This window comes from Rhinatrema bivittatum, chromosome 8, assembly GCF_901001135.1.
Source record: "Rhinatrema bivittatum chromosome 8, aRhiBiv1.1, whole genome shotgun sequence".
NCBI classification, from domain to species: Eukaryota; Metazoa; Chordata; class Amphibia; order Gymnophiona; family Rhinatrematidae; genus Rhinatrema; species Rhinatrema bivittatum.
The window spans coordinates 238,863,197-238,880,412 of NC_042622.1; the positions used below are offsets into that span (position 1 = coordinate 238,863,197).

At 51.1% G+C, this 17,216-nt stretch overlaps 1 protein-coding gene across 1 annotated transcript in view; it reads right to left on the reverse strand.

Annotated features, from left to right (window-relative positions):
• ANKRD24 (ankyrin repeat domain 24) overlaps nt 1-17,216 on the reverse strand; it is a 50,172-nt gene that overhangs the window by 21,802 nt on the left and 11,154 nt on the right. Inside the window, exons 9-10 of the mRNA XM_029613558.1 lie at nt 3,168-3,196; nt 652-747 (exon numbers count right to left, since the gene is read on the reverse strand). Of these exons, the coding sequence (XP_029469418.1) occupies nt 652-747; nt 3,168-3,196 (125 nt within the window). The remainder of the gene's footprint in view (nt 1-651; nt 748-3,167; nt 3,197-17,216) is intronic.

A 17,216-nucleotide genomic window follows, 5' to 3' on the forward strand; every position in this document is an offset into this window, starting at 1 on the left:
GGTTGGGATGGGAGAGTGTCCTAAATCCTGCTCTCTCTCTCTCAAGGAGGGAAACTTGCTGTATATACCCCCATCCACTCCAAAGATAAACCTTACTTTGCTGGGCTGGACCTCCGTGCCTTGTTCAGGGGCCATGGAGTTATTTTTGTCCATGGAAAGTGAACTGTGGTCTTGGGTTTGTAGAACACTCTGCAAAGAAGGGAATGTTTTCAAGCTTCAGTGGATGCTGCTTCCTGGCACTGGCCATATGTCTCCTAGCCTGACTGCAATCCTGACTGAAAACCCACAGGCATGCAAAGACAGACTAAAAGGTGATAATCTTCCCTCCTGTGCAGGCTCCCTGTGAAGTAAAAGCTGTGGAGATTCTCCAGGGATTCTGCCCGGTAAGCGTGCGTTTGCTTGCAAAGACCTCCCTTCCATGTGAGTGCAGGCCCATAAGGCTGGGGTTGCCGGGCTTCTCTATGGAAGTGGGACTATACCGACTGTCTGCAGGGCCTTGAGTGTGGCGACTTCCTCCTCATGTGTCTGGAAAGTCACTATGGAGACTTCAGTGAGATGGCACGGCTAGAGAGCCTCTCTGTGGCGATGCGCCCACAGAATCCCATTGCGGCATGACGAGGGGTTGGGAGAGGACCATGTTCCGCTCTTTACCTGGTTTGGAGGGCTGGGGGGTGGAGGTGCTTTTCTTTTTCGCTGTCTGCTGCTCTTCTCTTTGGGATATGCTGGGGACTGTCTGGATGATGCTGGCTGCAGGGGAACACAGGACAGTCAAAGGGACGGTAACTTTTAAAAACGTGTGCACGGGTGCACGTGCGTGAGCGTTTGCCGGCTCATGTCCAGAGACATCCATTTTATAACATATGCAGGCATGTTATGAAATAGCCTGGATGTGCGTACATATGCGCACAGTTTTAAATGGATGCGCGTATGTGCACACAAATACCACGTCAACCACATAAGCGGGGGAATTTTATAAGGGATGCATGCCAACGCCCTTTGCCATTTTACCAGTTCACTCACAATTTGTCCAATTAAGGGATAGGACTTCCAAATCCCACTAATTTAACAGTCACCCGTTCCCCTGTTAGCCCTGACCCTTAAAATCCTGCTGACTAGCCTAGATTTATTTTGTTTTATTTCTTACACACCATCCATAACAGCAGTAAAGTTACGTAGCAGGGGACCCTGGTGCGCACCTGTGCATGTAGGTATTTACGCACACATCTCTTGGCCTTCCCCTGACAGACCCACGCCCTGCTCAGACCACACCCAAGCTCCGCCCCTTTTTAGAATCTTTTCACTTGTGGTGTAGTGGTGAAGAGTGGGTTTAGGTCACAGGGGAACCTGTGGCCACTTTCTTTTAGTGCCCCCGCTAGAATGTGCCTGGGGGAAAGAAAATCCCTTTTTGTTCTCTTTTCCTTTAGGGAGGTGGGGCAGCCTTTGGCTGCCCCGCCCCCTTCCTGGGTCTTGAAAATAGGTCCCTCCTCCCTCCAAGTCTCCTCCTCTCCCTCCATCATCCTCAAATGGTCTCCCACCAGCCAGTGAGGTCATAATGAAAGCAGGAGGCTTATAAAAGGCAGAGCTGCCTGGGCTCAGTGTCATTTCACAGGAGGGCAGCAAGCAGTGAGCATCTCTGCTGGCTTTGGCTCTCAGCAGACTGAAGGACCTGAACATTCTAGAATGGAACTCAAGCAACAGAACCAAGGTGGACAACCTGCAGGTAAGTGGTGTAGTGGTAAAGAGTGGGTTTAGGTCACAGGGGAACCTGTGGCCACTTTCTTTTAGTGCCCCCGCTAGAATGTGCCTGGGGAAAAGAAAATCCCTTTTTGTTCTCTTTTCCTTTAGGGAGGTGGGGCAGCCTTTGGCTGCCCCGCCCCCTTCCTGGGTCTTGAAAATAGGTCCCTCCTCCCTCCAAGTCTCCTCCTCTCCCTCCATCATCCTCAAATGGTCTCCCACCAGCCAGTGAGGTCATAATGAAAGCAGGAGGCTTATAAAAGGCAGAGCTGCCTGGGCTCAGTGTCATTTCACAGGAGGGCAGCAAGCAGTGAGCATCTCTGCTGGCTTTGGCTCTTAGCAGACTGAAGGACCTGAACATTCTAGAATGGAACTCAAGCAACAGAACCAAGGTGGACAACCTGCAGGTAAGTGGTGTAGTGGTAAAGAGTGGGTTTAGGTCACAGGGGAACCTGTGGCCACTTTCTTTTAGTGCCCCCGCTAGAATGTGCCTGGGGAAAAGAAAATCCCTTTTTGTTCTCTTTTCCTTTAGGGAGGTGGGGCAGCCTTTGGCTGCCCCGCCCCCTTCCTGGGTCTTGAAAATAGGTCCCTCCTCCCTCCCAGTCTCCTCTTCTGCCTCCATCATCCTCAAATGGTCTCTCCCACCAGCCAGTGAGGTCATAATGACAGCAGGAGGCTTATAAAAGGCAGAGCTGCCTGGGCTCAGTGTCATTTCCGTGGGCGGCTTATAAAATCCGCTCGGCATGCGCTGGCCCAACTTGTGCACGTATATCCCAGTTTTGTCATGTAAAAGGTTTTTAAAATTTGCCTTTAAGCTGAGTGATAGAGGATGATATCTCTCCATTAATTGGTGACCCTTATGCTAGCTCTGTTCATTAAGGCAGACTTCAGAAGATGCCTAATGTTGTCACGCTTGATGCCCTGTGACGTGTCTTCAGCAAACCTTCTGAATTGAACAAGCTTTCCCATCCTGTGGCCCTGCCGCTTCCTTGTCATGCTATATTACATTCATATCCCACCTTATCAATCCCTGTGCTGTTGGTAATCCTTTCTGGCCCATGAATTCTGGGTAACAACTCTGGGTTTGCGATGAGGCTCCCTGGCATTTCTAAGATCTCCCCAATACAACAAGGCAACCGATAGACTTTCATACAAAGCCCAAATCCGTCTGACGCTTGGCCCCATGCTGTCTCTTCATGCCTGTACTTCCCTGAAGGCTGTGAGGCCTGTACATGAGTTATGTGGCTCTACAGCCAGGCACCCCATCTCTTGTTGTTCCTCACATCTCCCCAACACCTCCCTTTTATCTGTGGATGTGGAAAGGATCTAATGTTTGAGTCAGAGATGGTTCCCAGTAATTGCTTTATATTCTTTCTCCTACACTGCTGTAGTATAGAAAATGCACCATCATGGCAGCATATCAGGGTCTTTACCTGGGCTAGCTTTTCTGCCACATCTTCTTCTGTGGGAAGCAGTCCAAGATTGACATAGAAAGAAACAGGACACAAGAGAGTTTGCATCATCATTATTGCCATGCCAATAAACTACTAGATCATCCCTTAAAACATCTAAATTATATGGCATCTACAGATAACTAAATTATCCTACCTTACAATAAATAAATAGATGGATAAAGCAGTGTGGCTGCCGTGTTAGTCCACTTGAATACACAGAATTACACATATGCATATAGATATTGTCAGAGAAGTCATTTTTCTATAAGGTTGATATAATGTCCAGCAAAGCTGGTCAAGTTTGCGGAAATTTTATTGGGGTCAATTTTCAAAGACTACATCTTGAATAAAAAAATATTTTAGCCTGTGTGCCTTACAGGTCGATTTTAAAATGAGCATGCATGCACCCATAGAGACGAATGTCAGTGCATGAGTGAGGATACGCTAAAATTTGTAATCGTATGCACACTTATACGCGGATGTTTTAAAATATACCAACTGCTCATAAGTATGCTCCTAATTTTAAGAGATTACTTGAACACAGCTAGCACGCATGTGACTTCCAAAGGCCCTTGTCGGCTTCTACGTGTGTATAAGAACATAAGAAAATGCCATACTGGGTCAGACACATTCCCAGTTTTGCCATACTGGGTCAGACACATTCCCAGTTTTGCAATTAGTCCACCAGTTTTTCCAGTAAATAGCAAGGTCTTCCCGAGCTCTCTGGACCTTCATCTTACATTCCCCTCCTCAGCTGACCCAGACCCCTCCCCCTGTTTTATAAGCACTAAAACTCAAGATCTACAGAGTTGGTCCTCATCAGGAGCAGCAGTAAAGTTATGCAGATGTCTAGCATGCATGTGCTGTGTGTTTTGGTTTTAAAGTTTCGGAGTTAGGTGCATACATCTTGGCCCCTGTTGCATCGGAGGTGGAAACTTGGGCTGAGGTGGGGTTGATGCAACCCATAGGCAAGGATCTATGGGTCCCCACCGTCAGCAGGTAGAGTGGGCTAAAGCTAGAGGCCGCTGGAGCTTCACCTATACCAGCCCTCTTTCCCCTCGGGTTGAACCTTTGGGTGCCGGGGCTGGCAGGACTTAGGTGGGCCTCGAGGTTAGCTAGAGATGGAAAGCGATTCAGCCCAGAGACAGCAGCCGGTAGATGGCATAGTCCTATCCTGGACAGGATTCGGTACTAGAACTCAGGCACCAAAGGAACAATAAGTAACTGGAGGCGCTCAAGCAAAAGAAGGCTTAAGCCTTGTAAGTCCACGAGGCGAGGATCAGAGCCAGCGGCAAGTGGAAGTTGTGGCAAGCAACATAGATCTCTGGACATAGAAATCTGTAGCGTAGTCGTTCAAAGCAAGGGTCTGGACACAGAGAAGGCAGGTGTAGTCAATCAAGGCAATGGTCAGGGCACGGAGAAAGCAGGCATCGTCAATCAAGGCAATGGTCAGGACACAGAGAAGGCAGGCATAGTCAATTAAGGCAACGGTCAGGGCATGGAGAAGGCAGGCATAGTCAATCAAGGCAATGGTCAGGACACGGAGAAGGCAGGCATAGTCAATCAAGGCAATGGTCAGGACACAGAGAAGGCAGGCATAGTCAATCAAGGCAACGGTCAGGGCATGGGGAAGGCAGGCATAGTCAATCAAGGCAATGGTCAGGACACGGAGAAGGGAGGCAGGGTCAATCAAGGCAATGGTCAGGACACGGAGAAGGCAGGCATGGTCAGGTGTAGCGAAGGTCCAGGACTGGAGAGAAGCTGAAAAGTTGTTGGGCGTAGCAGAGGTCCGGGGCTGGAGAGAAGCTAAAGAGTAGTCGGGCGTAGCGGAGGTCCGGGGCTGGAGAGAAGCTGAAAAGTTGTTGGGCGTAGCAGAGGTCCGGGGCTGGAGAGAAGCTGAAGAGTAGTCAGGCGTAGCGGAGGTCCGGGGCTGGAGAGAAGCTAAAGAGTAGTCGGGCGTAGCGGAGGTCCGGGGCTGGAGAGAAGCTGAAAAGTTGTTGGGCGTAGCGGAGGTCCGGGGCTGGAGAGAAGCTGAAGAGTAGTCAGGCGTAGCGGAGGTCCGGGGCTGGAGAGAAGCTGAAGAGTAGTCAGGCATAGCGGAGGTCCGGGGCTGGCGAGAAGCTGAAGAGTAGTCAGGCGTAGCAAAGGTCCAGGGCTGGAGAGAGGCTGAAGAGTAGTCAGGCGTAGCGGAGGTCAAATCCAAAGAGTCAGTCCAACACATACACAAAACAGGAACAAGGAGAACTGCAACCGGGAACCACAGGAAACAGGAACACAACGAAGAGACGATTCTCAGATCAGCAACGAATACTCAGAGTACGAGGAGATCTGTTGTAAAGGCAACGCTATGGAGCGAGGCCTGAGCTTTTATACGCTGAAGAGTCAGACATCAGCATCCGGGTCTGCGGCTAGGTTCCCACTGCGGGCCCTTTAAAAGAACTAGTGATGCGTGCGCACGCACCTATGAAGGGGCATGGTGCTGATGGCAGCGTCTCTCCACGGGCCACGGGGAGAGGCCCGACGAGCAGCGACATCTTGGCTGGCAACACTGGGTAGCGTGGCAGGGCCAGAGGCACTGGAGGGAACCCGAGGTCGGAGCTGGTGGCCCACCGCTGCCAGTGAAGAGGAGCCAGGAGCTGGAATCTGTCTGAAAAGGTGAGAGGCCGCACCGCGGGGCTGCCGCGGGCAGCACGTGAAACAATACCCCCTTTACACCCCCCTCTTGGAGGTCGGGGTTTGCCTGGATGGGCACGGTGGAAATTCAAGAGGAGGGTTTTATCCAGGAAGTTTCGAGCTGGCTCCCACTAATTCTCTTTGGGTCCGTATCCCTCCCAGGAAAGGAGGTATTTCCATCGGCGGCCCCTACAACGGACGTCTAGGACTTCGTGGTCCTTGTACGTCATGTTGATTTCTGCCACCAAAGGAGGTGGCTCGGGGCCTTCCGGGCAGGCCAAGACAAAATCACAGGCTTTAAAAATGATACATAGAGCTATGGGTAATGGTGGTCGTGGTTATACCTAGTGTAGGAGGCAGCCAAAGCTGGTATGTAACAGGTCCTATGTGTCGAGTAACACTGCAAGGCCCAATGAATCTAGGAGCAAATCTCTGCGACGGAATGCAAAGTCAGATGTATCTGGTATTTAACCAGACTTTCTGGCCAGGAAGGAATTCAGGAGCCAAATGGCGTCGACTGTCAGCAGTTCTCTTGGCCCGGGAGGCGGCCTGACGCAGGCGAAGGTTTGTCTGTTCCTATAGCGTCTTAAGGGTATCCACAGTGGCCTGTGCCGCAGGGGATGGCACAGATAGAGCTATGGGTAATGGTGGTCGTGGATATTTCCCATAGACGATTGAAAATGGGTATGTTCCAGTAGCTGTGGCGATGTGAGAGTTGTGAGAAAACTCTACCCAGGATAAGAGGTCTGACCAGTTATCTTGACGGTTATTGATGTAAGCGCACAGGAAAGCCTTCAAAAGAGTGGTTCATCTATTCGGCTTGCCCATTGGCCGGAGGATGATAGGCGGTCGTAAGGCTGATGTTAATACCAAATTTTCCGCAGAGAGAGCACCAATACCTGGCGTTGAATTGAGGACCTCGATCTGAAACGATATCCGTGGGTAAACCATGCAATCTGAAAATATGATGGAAGAATAATCATGCTAGCTCTGGAGCAGATGGTAGGCCCGGTAAAGGTACGAAATGGGCCATTTTAGAAAAGCGGTCTATGGTGACCCATATTACGGTGTGACCCTTAGAAGGTGGCAGATCCACGATGAAATCCATAGACAGGTAAGTCCATGGTTCTTCGGATGCTGGAAGTGATTGTAGAAGACCCCAAGGTCGCCCGACCGGAGGTTTCTGCTGTGCACAAACATTACAGGATTCGACATATGCTTTCATGTCGGAGACCAAGGTAGGCCACCAGAAGAACCGTTGGAGCAGTGCCTTGGTTCGTGCTTGTCCTGGATGACCGGCAAATTTGGAATTGTGTGCCCAGTGAAGAACTCTTTCTCAGAGTCGTCAGGGCACTACCATTTTTCTAGTAGGAACTGGATGGGTGGCAGACAAAGAGATACAAGCTGGGTTGATTATATGGGTTGGCTCTTCCGGAATGTCTTCAGGCTCAAAGGACCGTGATAGGGCGTCTGCCCAGGGATTCTTGTCAGCTGGGCGATAGCGGAGTTCAAAATCAAATCTAGAGAAAAACAAGGCCCATCGAGCTTGGCGGGCATTGAGGCGTTGTGCTTGACTCAAAAGTTCCAGATTCTTATGATCAGTGAACACCGTAAATTTATGTTGTACGCCCTCTAGCCACGGGCGCCACTCTTCGAGAGACAACTGTATGGCGAGCAATTCACGGGCCCGATGCTGTAATTTTGCTCTGCTAATGAGAATTTACGGGAGTAAAAAGAAAAAGGAACTACGGTACCAGAGGCGGTGCGTTGTCTTAGGACGGCCCCAGCCCCTATGGCGGAAGCGTCAACTTCGACTAGAAATGGACGAGTCGGATCTGGGTGATGCATACAGAACCCCTTCTGGAAGGCTTTTTTCAAACGATGGAAGGTGGCAATGGCCTCAGGCAGCCAGTTTCGTATGTTTTGGCCTTTTCGGGTCAAGGCTGTCAGAGGAGCAGCCAGTGTCACATAATGTGGGATGAAGTGGCGATAGTAGTTAAGAAATCCCAAAAGGTGCTGGAGCGCTTTGAGTCCCACTGGCTGCGGCCAATCCTGGATTCCCTTTAATTTAGCTGTGTCCATGGAGAAGCCTTGCTGAGAGATTACATAGCCAAGGAAAGGTAAACTGGACTTTTCGAACAGGCAATTGTCCAATTTTGCAAACAGATGGTTTTCACGAAGATGCTGGAGGACAGTTCGTACGTCGGCATGATGAGTGTCAAGATCTCTGGAAAAGATGAGGATATCGTCGAGATAAGCCACGACTTTGGTGTACAATAGATCTCTAAAAATTTAATTCATCATTCGTTGAAATACAGCGGGTGCGTTACAGAGGCCAAAGGGCATCACCAAGTATTCATAGTGATCATCCCTGGTGTTAAAGGCAGTTTTCAAAATGTCATCGGGGCGGATACTCATCAGGTTATACGCCCCGCGTAAATCCAGCTTCGTGAAGATGGAAGCACCTTGAAGGCGGTCGAACAATTCAGAAATCAGCGGTAAGGGATATTTATCCTTACGAGTGATGGCATTTAGGCCGCGGTAGTCAATACACGGTCTAAGTGACCCGTCTTTTTTGGTCACAAAAAAGAATCCCGCCCCAGCAGGTGATGTAGATGGGCGAATAAATCCTTTTGCAAGATTCTCCTGAATATATTCAGTCATTGACTTTGTCTCAGGTAACGACAAAGGATAGGTGCATCCATGAGGAGGCGTGGTTCCAGGAAGGAGATCAATTGGACAATAAAACCTTCGGAGAGGCGGAAGGAGGTTGGCCTTCTGTTTAGAGAACACGTCCTCATAGACAGCACATGGAGCAGGTATGCCAGAGGACGTAGTAGCCAGGGGAACCACAGGAGTTGGTATCACTTTCTGGAGACAGGACTGATGGCAGGCGGAGCCCCACTCTACCAATTGCAATGAGGCCCAGTTGAATTGGGGGGAATGCTTCTGTAGCCAGGGGAGCCCAAGTATGATGGGATGGATAGAATTATCCAATACTAGTAATTCAAGTTCCTCGATATGTAAGTGTTATCGATCAGCTCTTCCAGAGGGGAGGAGTTAGCAATCTGTTAAATAATGCTCCCCCAAGGGGAGGAGCTAGCAATTTGTTATGAATTTCCGTGCGGAGTTAGCAATCTGTTATCGTCTCTGCTAGGAGTTAGCAATCTGTTCAATGCTGCTCCCCTAAGGGGAGAAGCTAGCAATTTGTAATACTCCGTAGGCAGAGTTAGTGATCTGTTGTGGCTTGGCTCCCACAGAGTGGCAGTCTGTATGATACCGCTCTAATAGTGTAAGGAATAAACACTTAATGGAAATTGGTGAATCCTTGCGCCGATGGCAGATGACCCTCCTCTGCCTCCATCAGGTTCCTCCTCTGGGGGAAGGAAAATCCCTTTTTGTTCTCTTTTCCTTTAGGGAGGTGGGGCAGCATTTGGCTGCCCCGCCCCCTAGCTGTTTCTTGAAAATAGGTCCCTCCTCCCTCCTAGTCTCCTCCTCTGTCTCCATCAGCCTCAAATGGTCTCTCCCAATAGCCAGTGAGGTCATAATGACAGCAGGAGGCTTATAAAAGGCAGAGCTGCCTGGGCTCAGTGTCATTTCACAGGAGGGCAGCAAGCAGTGAGCATCTCTGCTGGCTTTGGCTCTCAGAAGACTGAAGGTCCTGAAAATTCTAGAATGGAACTCAAGCAACAGAACCAAGGTAGACTGCCTGCAGTTAAGTGGTGTAGTGGTGAAGAGTGGGTTTAGGTCACAGGGGAACCTGTGGCCACTTTCTTTTAGTGCCCCCGCTAGAATGTGCCTGGGGGAAAGAAAATCCCTTTTTGTTCTCTTTTCCTTTAGGGAGGTGGGGCAGCCTTTGGCTGCCCCGCCCCCTTCCTGGGTCTTGAAAATAGGTCTCTCCTCCCTCCCAGTTTCCTCCTCTGCCTCCATCATCCTCAAATGGTCTCCCACCAGCCAGTGAGGTCATAATGAAAGCAGGAGGCTTATAAAAGGCAGAGCTGCCTGGGCTCAGTGTCATTTCACAGGAGGGCAGCAAGCAGTGAGCATCTCTGCTGGCTTTGGCTCTCAGAAGACTGAAGGACCTGAAGATTCTAGAAAGGAACTCAAGCAACAGAACCAAGGTGGACTACCTGCAGGTAAGTGGTGAAGGGTGGGTTTAGGTGACAGGGGAACCTGTGGCCACTTTCTTTTAGTGCCCCGCTAGAATGTGCCTGGGGGAAAGAAAATCCCTTTTTCTCTTTTCCTTTAGGGAGGTGGGGCAGCCTTTTGCTGCCCCGCCCCCTTCCTGGGTCTTGAAAATAGGTCCCTCCTCCCTCCCAGTCTCCTCCTCTGCCTCCGTCATCCTCAAATGGTCTGTCCCACCAGCCAGTGAGGTCATGACAGCAGGAGGCTTATAAAAGGCAGAGCTGCCTGGGCTCAGTGTCATTTCACAGGAGGGCAGCAAGCAGTGAGCATCTCTGCTGGCTTTGGCTCTCAGAAGACTGAAGGACCTGAAGATTCTAGAATGGAACTCAAGCAACAGAACCAAGGTGGACAACCTGCAGGTAAGTGGTGTAGTGGTGAAGAGTGGGTTTAGTCACAGGGGAACCTGTGGCCTCTTTCTTTTAGTGCCCCCACTAGAATGTGCCTGGGGGAAAGAAAATCCCTTTTTGTTCTCTTTTCTTTTAGGGAGGTGGGGCAGCCTTTTGCTGCCCCGCCCCCCTTCCTGGGTCTTGAAAATAGGTCCGTCCTCCCTCCCAGTCTCCTCCTCTGCCTCCATCATCCTCAAATGGTCTCTCCCACCAGCCAGTGAGGTCATAATGACAGCAGGATGCTTATAAAAGGCAGAGCTGCCTGGGCTCAGTATCATTTCACAGGAGGGCAGCAAGCAGTGAGCATCTCTGCTGGCTTTGGCTCTCAGAAGACTGAAGGACCTGAAGATTCTAGAATGGAACTCAAGCAACAGAACCAAGGTGGACTACCTGCAGGTAAGTGGGGTAGTGGTGAAGAGTGGGTTTAGTCACAGGGGAACCTGTGGCAAGTTTCTTTTAGTGCCCCCGCTAGAATGTGCCTGGGGGAAAGAAAATCCCTTTTTGTACTCTTTTCCTTTAGGGAGGTCGGGCAGCCTTTGGCTGCCCCGCCCCCTTCCTGGGTCTTGAAAATAGGTCCATCCTCTATCCCAGTCTCCTCCTCTGCCTCCATCAGCCTCAAATGGTCTCTCCCACCAGCCAGTGAGGTCATAATGACAGTAGGAGGCTTATAAAATGCAGAGCTGCCTGGGCTCAGTGTCATTTCACAGGAGGGCAGCAAGCAGTGAGCATCTCTGCTGGCTTTGGCTCTCAGAAGACTGAAGGACCTGAAGGTTCTAGAATGGAACTCAGGCAACAAAACCAAGGTGGACTACCTGCAGGTAAGTGGTGTAGTGGTGAAGGGTGGGTTTAGGTCACAGGGGAACCTGTGGCCACTTTCTTTTAGTGCCCCCGCTAGAATGTGCCTGGGGGAAAGAAAATCCCTTTTTGTTCTCTTTTCCTTTAGGGAGGTGGGGCAGCCTTTGGCTGCCCCGCCCCCTTCCTGGGTCTTGAAAATAGGTCTCTCCTCCCTCCCAGTTTCCTCCTCTGCCTCCATCATCCTCAAATGGTCTCCCACCAGCCAGTGAGGTCATAATGAAAGCAGGAGGCTTATAAAAGGCAGAGCTGCCTGGGCTCAGTGTCATTTCACAGGAGGGCAGCAAGCAGTGAGCATCTCTGCTGGCTTTGGCTCTCAGAAGACTGAAGGACCTGAAGATTCTAGAAAGGAACTCAAGCAACAGAACCAAGGTGGACTACCTGCAGGTAAGTGGTGAAGGGTGGGTTTAGGTGACAGGGGAACCTGTGGCCACTTTCTTTTAGTGCCCCGCTAGAATGTGCCTGGGGGAAAGAAAATCCCTTTTTCTCTTTTCCTTTAGGGAGGTGGGGCAGCCTTTTGCTGCCCCGCCCCCTTCCTGGGTCTTGAAAATAGGTCCCTCCTCCCTCCCAGTCTCCTCCTCTGCCTCCGTCATCCTCAAATGGTCTGTCCCACCAGCCAGTGAGGTCATGACAGCAGGAGGCTTATAAAAGGCAGAGCTGCCTGGGCTCAGTGTCATTTCACAGGAGGGCAGCAAGCAGTGAGCATCTCTGCTGGCTTTGGCTCTCAGAAGACTGAAGGACCTGAAGATTCTAGAATGGAACTCAAGCAACAGAACCAAGGTGGACAACCTGCAGGTAAGTGGTGTAGTGGTGAAGAGTGGGTTTAGTCACAGGGGAACCTGTGGCCTCTTTCTTTTAGTGCCCCCACTAGAATGTGCCTGGGGGAAAGAAAATCCCTTTTTGTTCTCTTTTCTTTTAGGGAGGTGGGGCAGCCTTTTGCTGCCCCGCCCCCCTTCCTGGGTCTTGAAAATAGGTCCGTCCTCCCTCCCAGTCTCCTCCTCTGCCTCCATCATCCTCAAATGGTCTCTCCCACCAGCCAGTGAGGTCATAATGACAGCAGGATGCTTATAAAAGGCAGAGCTGCCTGGGCTCAGTATCATTTCACAGGAGGGCAGCAAGCAGTGAGCATCTCTGCTGGCTTTGGCTCTCAGAAGACTGAAGGACCTGAAGATTCTAGAATGGAACTCAAGCAACAGAACCAAGGTGGACTACCTGCAGGTAAGTGGGGTAGTGGTGAAGAGTGGGTTTAGTCACAGGGGAACCTGTGGCAAGTTTCTTTTAGTGCCCCCGCTAGAATGTGCCTGGGGGAAAGAAAATCCCTTTTTGTTCTCTTTTCTTTTAGGGAGGTGGGGCAGCCTTTTGCTGCCCCGCCCCCCTTCCTGGGTCTTGAAAATAGGTCCGTCCTCCCTCCCAGTCTCCTCCTCTGCCTCCATCATCCTCAAATGGTCTCTCCCACCAGCCAGTGAGGTCATAATGACAGCAGGATGCTTATAAAAGGCAGAGCTGCCTGGGCTCAGTATCATTTCACAGGAGGGCAGCAAGCAGTGAGCATCTCTGCTGGCTTTGGCTCTCAGAAGACTGAAGGACCTGAAGATTCTAGAATGGAACTCAAGCAACAGAACCAAGGTGGACTACCTGCAGGTAAGTGGGGTAGTGGTGAAGAGTGGGTTTAGTCACAGGGGAACCTGTGGCAAGTTTCTTTTAGTGCCCCCGCTAGAATGTGCCTGGGGGAAAGAAAATCCCTTTTTCTCTTTTCCTTTAGGGAGGTGGGGCAGCCTTTTGCTGCCCCGCCCCCTTCCTGGGTCTTGAAAATAGGTCCCTCCTCCCTCCCAGTCTCCTCCTCTGCCTCCGTCATCCTCAAATGGTCTGTCCCACCAGCCAGTGAGGTCATGACAGCAGGAGGCTTATAAAAGGCAGAGCTGCCTGGGCTCAGTGTCATTTCACAGGAGGGCAGCAAGCAGTGAGCATCTCTGCTGGCTTTGGCTCTCAGAAGACTGAAGGACCTGAAGATTCTAGAATGGAACTCAAGCAACAGAACCAAGGTGGACAACCTGCAGGTAAGTGGTGTAGTGGTGAAGAGTGGGTTTAGTCACAGGGGAACCTGTGGCCTCTTTCTTTTAGTGCCCCCACTAGAATGTGCCTGGGGGAAAGAAAATCCCTTTTTGTTCTCTTTTCTTTTAGGGAGGTGGGGCAGCCTTTTGCTGCCCCGCCCCCCTTCCTGGGTCTTGAAAATAGGTCCGTCCTCCCTCCCAGTCTCCTCCTCTGCCTCCATCATCCTCAAATGGTCTCTCCCACCAGCCAGTGAGGTCATAATGACAGCAGGATGCTTATAAAAGGCAGAGCTGCCTGGGCTCAGTATCATTTCACAGGAGGGCAGCAAGCAGTGAGCATCTCTGCTGGCTTTGGCTCTCAGAAGACTGAAGGACCTGAAGATTCTAGAATGGAACTCAAGCAACAGAACCAAGGTGGACTACCTGCAGGTAAGTGGGGTAGTGGTGAAGAGTGGGTTTAGTCACAGGGGAACCTGTGGCAAGTTTCTTTTAGTGCCCCCGCTAGAATGTGCCTGGGGGAAAGAAAATCCCTTTTTGTACTCTTTTCCTTTAGGGAGGTCGGGCAGCCTTTGGCTGCCCCGCCCCCTTCCTGGGTCTTGAAAATAGGTCCATCCTCTATCCCAGTCTCCTCCTCTGCCTCCATCAGCCTCAAATGGTCTCTCCCACCAGCCAGTGAGGTCATAATGACAGTAGGAGGCTTATAAAATGCAGAGCTGCCTGGGCTCAGTGTCATTTCACAGGAGGGCAGCAAGCAGTGAGCATCTCTGCTGGCTTTGGCTCTCAGAAGACTGAAGGACCTGAAGGTTCTAGAATGGAACTCAGGCAACAAAACCAAGGTGGACTACCTGCAGGTAAGTGGTGTAGTGGTGAAGGGTGGGTTTAGGTCACAGGGGAACCTGTGGCCACTTTCTTTTAGTGCCCCCGCTAGAATGTGCCTGGGGGAAAGAAAATCCCTTTTTGTTCTCTTTTCCTTTAGGGAGGTGGGGCAGCCTTTTGCTGCCCCGCCCCCTTCCTGGGTCTTGAAAATAGGTCCCTCCTCCCTCCCAGTTTCCTCCTCTGCCTCCATCATCCTCAAATGGTCTCCCACCAGCCAGTGAGGTCATAATGAAAGCAGGAGGCTTATAAAAGGCAGAGCTGCCTGGGCTCAGTGTCATTTCACAGGAGGGCAGCAAGCAGTGAGCATCTCTGCTGGCTTTGGCTCTCAGAAGACTGAAGGACCTGAAGATTCTAGAAAGGAACTCAAGCAACAGAACCAAGGTGGACTACCTGCAGGTAAGTGGTGAAGGGTGGGTTTAGGTGACAGGGGAACCTGTGGCCACTTTCTTTTAGTGCCCCGCTAGAATGTGCCTGGGGGAAAGAAAATCCCTTTTTCTCTTTTCCTTTAGGGAGGTGGGGCAGCCTTTTGCTGCCCCGCCCCCTTCCTGGGTCTTGAAAATAGGTCCCTCCTCCCTCCCAGTCTCCTCCTCTGCCTCCGTCATCCTCAAATGGTCTCTCCCACCAGCCAGTGAGGTCATGACAGCAGGAGGCTTATAAAAGGCAGAGCTGCCTGGGCTCAGTGTCATTTCACAGGAGGGCAGCAAGCAGTGAGCATCTCTGCTGGCTTTGGCTCTCAGAAGACTGAAGGACCTGAAGATTCTAGAATGGAACTCAAGCAACAGAACCAAGGTGGACAACCTGCAGGTAAGTGGTGTAGTGGTGAAGAGTGGGTTTAGTCACAGGGGAACCTGTGGCCTCTTTCTTTTAGTGCCCCCACTAGAATGTGCCTGGGGGAAAGAAAATCCCTTTTTGTTCTCTTTTCTTTTAGGGAGGTGGGGCAGCCTTTTGCTGCCCCGCCCCCCTTCCTGGGTCTTGAAAATAGGTCCGTCCTCCCTCCCAGTCTCCTCCTCTGCCTCCATCATCCTCAAATGGTCTCTCCCACCAGCCAGTGAGGTCATAATGACAGCAGGATGCTTATAAAAGGCAGAGCTGCCTGGGCTCAGTATCATTTCACAGGAGGGCAGCAAGCAGTGAGCATCTCTGCTGGCTTTGGCTCTCAGAAGACTGAAGGACCTGAAGATTCTAGAATGGAACTCAAGCAACAGAACCAAGGTGGACTACCTGCAGGTAAGTGGGGTAGTGGTGAAGAGTGGGTTTAGTCACAGGGGAACCTGTGGCAAGTTTCTTTTAGTGCCCCCGCTAGAATGTGCCTGGGGGAAAGAAAATCCCTTTTTGTACTCTTTTCCTTTAGGGAGGTCGGGCAGCCTTTGGCTGCCCCGCCCCCTTCCTGGGTCTTGAAAATAGGTCCATCCTCTATCCCAGTCTCCTCCTCTGCCTCCATCAGCCTCAAATGGTCTCTCCCACCAGCCAGTGAGGTCATAATGACAGTAGGAGGCTTATAAAATGCAGAGCTGCCTGGGCTCAGTGTCATTTCACAGGAGGGCAGCAAGCAGTGAGCATCTCTGCTGGCTTTGGCTCTCAGAAGACTGAAGGACCTGAAGGTTCTAGAATGGAACTCAGGCAACAAAACCAAGGTGGACTACCTGCAGGTAAGTGGTGTAGTGGTGAAGGGTGGGTTTAGGTCACAGGGGAACCTGTGGCCACTTTCTTTTAGTGCCCCCGCTAGAATGTGCCTGGGGGAAAGAAAATCCCTTTTTGTTCTCTTTTCCTTTAGGGAGGTGGGGCAGCCTTTTGCTGCCCCGCCCCCTTCCTGGGTCTTGAAAATAGGTCCCTCCTCCCTCCCAGTTTCCTCCTCTGCCTCCATCATCCTCAAATGGTCTCCCACCAGCCAGTGAGGTCATAATGAAAGCAGGAGGCTTATAAAAGGCAGAGCTGCCTGGGCTCAGTGTCATTTCACAGGAGGGCAGCAAGCAGTGAGCATCTCTGCTGGCTTTGGCTCTCAGAAGACTGAAGGACCTGAAGATTCTAGAAAGGAACTCAAGCAACAGAACCAAGGTGGACTACCTGCAGGTAAGTGGTGAAGGGTGGGTTTAGGTGACAGGGGAACCTGTGGCCACTTTCTTTTAGTGCCCCGCTAGAATGTGCCTGGGGGAAAGAAAATCCCTTTTTCTCTTTTCCTTTAGGGAGGTGGGGCAGCCTTTTGCTGCCCCGCCCCCTTCCTGGGTCTTGAAAATAGGTCCCTCCTCCCTCCCAGTCTCCTCCTCTGCCTCCGTCATCCTCAAATGGTCTCTCCCACCAGCCAGTGAGGTCATGACAGCAGGAGGCTTATAAAAGGCAGAGCTGCCTGGGCTCAGTGTCATTTCACAGGAGGGCAGCAAGCAGTGAGCATCTCTGCTGGCTTTGGCTCTCAGAAGACTGAAGGACCTGAAGATTCTAGAATGGAACTCAAGCAACAGAACCAAGGTGGACAACCTGCAGGTAAGTGGTGTAGTGGTGAAGAGTGGGTTTAGTCACAGGGGAACCTGTGGCCTCTTTCTTTTAGTGCCCCCACTAGAATGTGCCTGGGGGAAAGAAAATCCCTTTTTGTTCTCTTTTCTTTTAGGGAGGTGGGGCAGCCTTTTGCTGCCCCGCCCCCCTTCCTGGGTCTTGAAAATAGGTCCGTCCTCCCTCCCAGTCTCCTCCTCTGCCTCCATCATCCTCAAATGGTCTCTCCCACCAGCCAGTGAGGTCATAATGACAGCAGGAGGCTTATAAAAGGCAGAGCTGCCTGGGCTCAGTGTCATTTCACAGGAGGGCAGCAAGCAGTGAGCATCTGCTGGCTTTGGCTCTCAGAAGACTGAAGGACCTGAAGATTCTAGAAAGGAATTCAAGCAACAGAACCAAGGTGGACTACCTGCAGGTAAGTGGTGAAGGGTGGGTTTAGGTGACAGGGGAACCTGTGGCCACTTTCTTTTAGTGCCCCCTAGAATGTGTCTGGGGGAAAGAAAATCCCTTTTTGTTCTCTT